A 2,500-nucleotide genomic window follows, 5' to 3' on the forward strand; every position below is an offset into this window, starting at 1 on the left:
AAAGAAAGCCCCGGCGACAGAAATCACAGTCAGGAGCGGCGAACACAGCAAGAGCCCCGCTATAATGAGACAGGACCCCGTTACTGTCTCCACGGCGTACACCTGCCCGACGGACAGCAGAGTTCCGCGGAGCACCTGTTGGGCAGGTAAGGATGCGTCGGTTAATTGAATTTGGTGAGCAGAAGGGAGGGTTGTGTTTGTTATGGTGATGGGGATAAGGGCGATACCTATATTGATGGTATTGGTAAGTGTACGTGTTATGATAGTGGAAATAATGTAAATGTGGTCTTAGTTGTAACGATAATGATATAGTGAAGATAGTGTAATGATTATGACGATAATATTAGTAAGTCATCATCAGCATCCTCCTCCTCCTCCTCTTCTTCTTCTTCCTACTCCTCCTCCTCCTCCACATCATCATCATCATCATAATAACATTAATAATAATAACACTAACAACAACAACTATGAAAATAATGATAGCAATAATACAGTTGATGATAATAATAATGATAATGATAATGATAATAATAATAATGATAATGATAATGATAATAATAATAATGCTAATGATGATAACATACCGATTGTGATAGTATTGATGCCGATAGTAGTATTAATATCGATAATAATAATGATAATGTTCATACAGAAATGATAATAATAATGATGAAAATAATATAATCTGATAATAATGATGATGATAACAAGAATAATAATGATAATAACACTAACAGCAACAGGAACAGAAAATAACAGCAACAAAAACGACACTGCTTTCGATTGCAATAATAGCAACTACTGAGAGTAGGAAAAATATGAACAAAGGAATCGGAATGGTACTGTTTGAACAATTTAGATAAAAACATTTCAATACAGACCTTTGAAAATTTCGTAAAAAATATTTCACGAACACCCAAGACAGTCCAAATAAAACACAAACAAACACACTCACATGATAATTAATGTTAATTATGGAATGTTGAAATTTTACATGCCTATAAACACTCGAGAATTCAATGCATACGTGTCACATACTTGTACATAGATAAGTACTGATTTTGAAAAGTCTTATATCAATATAACGATTGATGGCAGTGGGTATCGTCATGGGCAGCATTACCTAGGATTCCTAAATGACAGATCCCTCGATGAAAAGAAATAGAAAAGGCAATTAACTGTGATTTTTCTGGTGAGTTTTATGGTTGTCCTTTGAACGGATATGCTTATTTTGTTTTGAGTTGCAATAATTTGTAAAACAGGCAAAAAGATATATATTTTGCTGTAAAGGTGTAACTCCACGTGAGGCAGAGAACGGTCATAATGAAAGATTGGATTTTACTGTAAGGTTACGAGACACATGATCATTAAGGTCTATTTCATGGCATATTATTTTTTTTACAAATGAAGGTTTAAAATTTCAGTTACTTACGTTTATATTTTCAAATGAAAATATATTTTTTTGATGCGAACTAATTTGGCTATGGCTGGTTTGTTTAACAGCATCTATGTCCTTGAAAACATTATTTTTGTATCATTTCAAAATTACATTTTCATCAGTAATCGCTAAACTCATATTTATGTTTAGTTATTCTAATAATGTAGCTATAGACAGTAGTTTTTGAGAACAAAGTAGATAGATATCTACCGTATATATGATTTCTAGCCTTATATACTTGCAATATACCTAGTTAAAGCCATATAGCCTACATACATACATATATGTGCACTTAATTGTGTGTGCGTGTTCTTTCCTCTATCCTACCCTTGACAGAATACATAAACCAGTAACTGTGTCTACAGAAAAAACGAAGAATCTTTTCCATTCTTCCTCCCTCAGGAAAACTGCCGAACGCCCTCCCCTGCCCCTCCTCCAAGAAGACTAGAAGACGGCCCCGCACCCTCTCCCCCTCACTCTAAGGAGTAGTAGAGACCATCGATAATCTTTGTATTCTAATTTCAGTAAACAATATCTATTTATCACTTCGCGTAACATTGCCACTCCAATTGCATAAAAGCCGACGCCAATATGTGACACTTGAGACAGACAGAATTCACACCTTCAAACAGACAGCCTAAGGCCTCTCACTAGGCTACAGCTCCATCAGCCTCGCATAAACTGACTCTCCTATACTTCTCTCCCCTAATAAAACCAAGCTAGAAGATGGCTGTCTCTTCCATTTTCCGTCTTGCTCGACGCCAACATCTGTCGGACTCGTTCATGTAATTGTTTACATTCAACATATCAATGAACCATGCACTCCCGGTCAACCATGCACTCCCGGTCAACCATGCTCTCCCCACGCATTACCTGTACCCACTGAACCGCCTCCGACTCGTCCACCTGCCCACCAGCCTCCTCCGGAAGCCCCGCCAAGCCGTGCGCGCGCATGCATATGAAGGCGATGGAAGTTGCAATGTTGAAGGGCAGGGTGAAACATGGCAGCTTGAAAGGCGACAGAATGGAGCCGAGGCCGGACCCTATGCATACGCTAAGAGA

The 2,500-nt window shown here is 38.0% G+C and overlaps 1 protein-coding gene across 3 annotated transcripts in view; it reads right to left on the minus strand.

The window, feature by feature from the left end:
* Nucleotides 1-2,500, minus strand: part of LOC113829338 (Y+L amino acid transporter 2) — a 223,563-nt gene that overhangs the window by 207,138 nt on the left and 13,925 nt on the right. Inside the window, exons 6-7 of one of the 3 annotated variants that reach the window (XM_070126319.1) lie at nt 2,312-2,492; nt 1-135 (exon numbers count right to left, since the gene is read on the minus strand). The exon at nt 1-135 is cut by the window's left edge and continues 13 nt beyond it. The exons of the other annotated variants lie outside the window; for them this stretch is intronic. Coding sequence (XP_069982420.1) covers nt 1-135; nt 2,312-2,492 — 316 coding nt within the window. The remainder of the gene's footprint in view (nt 136-2,311; nt 2,493-2,500) is intronic. 3 annotated transcript variants of the gene reach the window in all.

This window comes from Penaeus vannamei, chromosome 10 (assembly GCF_042767895.1).
Source record: "Penaeus vannamei isolate JL-2024 chromosome 10, ASM4276789v1, whole genome shotgun sequence".
Lineage (NCBI taxonomy): Eukaryota > Metazoa > Arthropoda > Malacostraca > Decapoda > Penaeidae > Penaeus > Penaeus vannamei.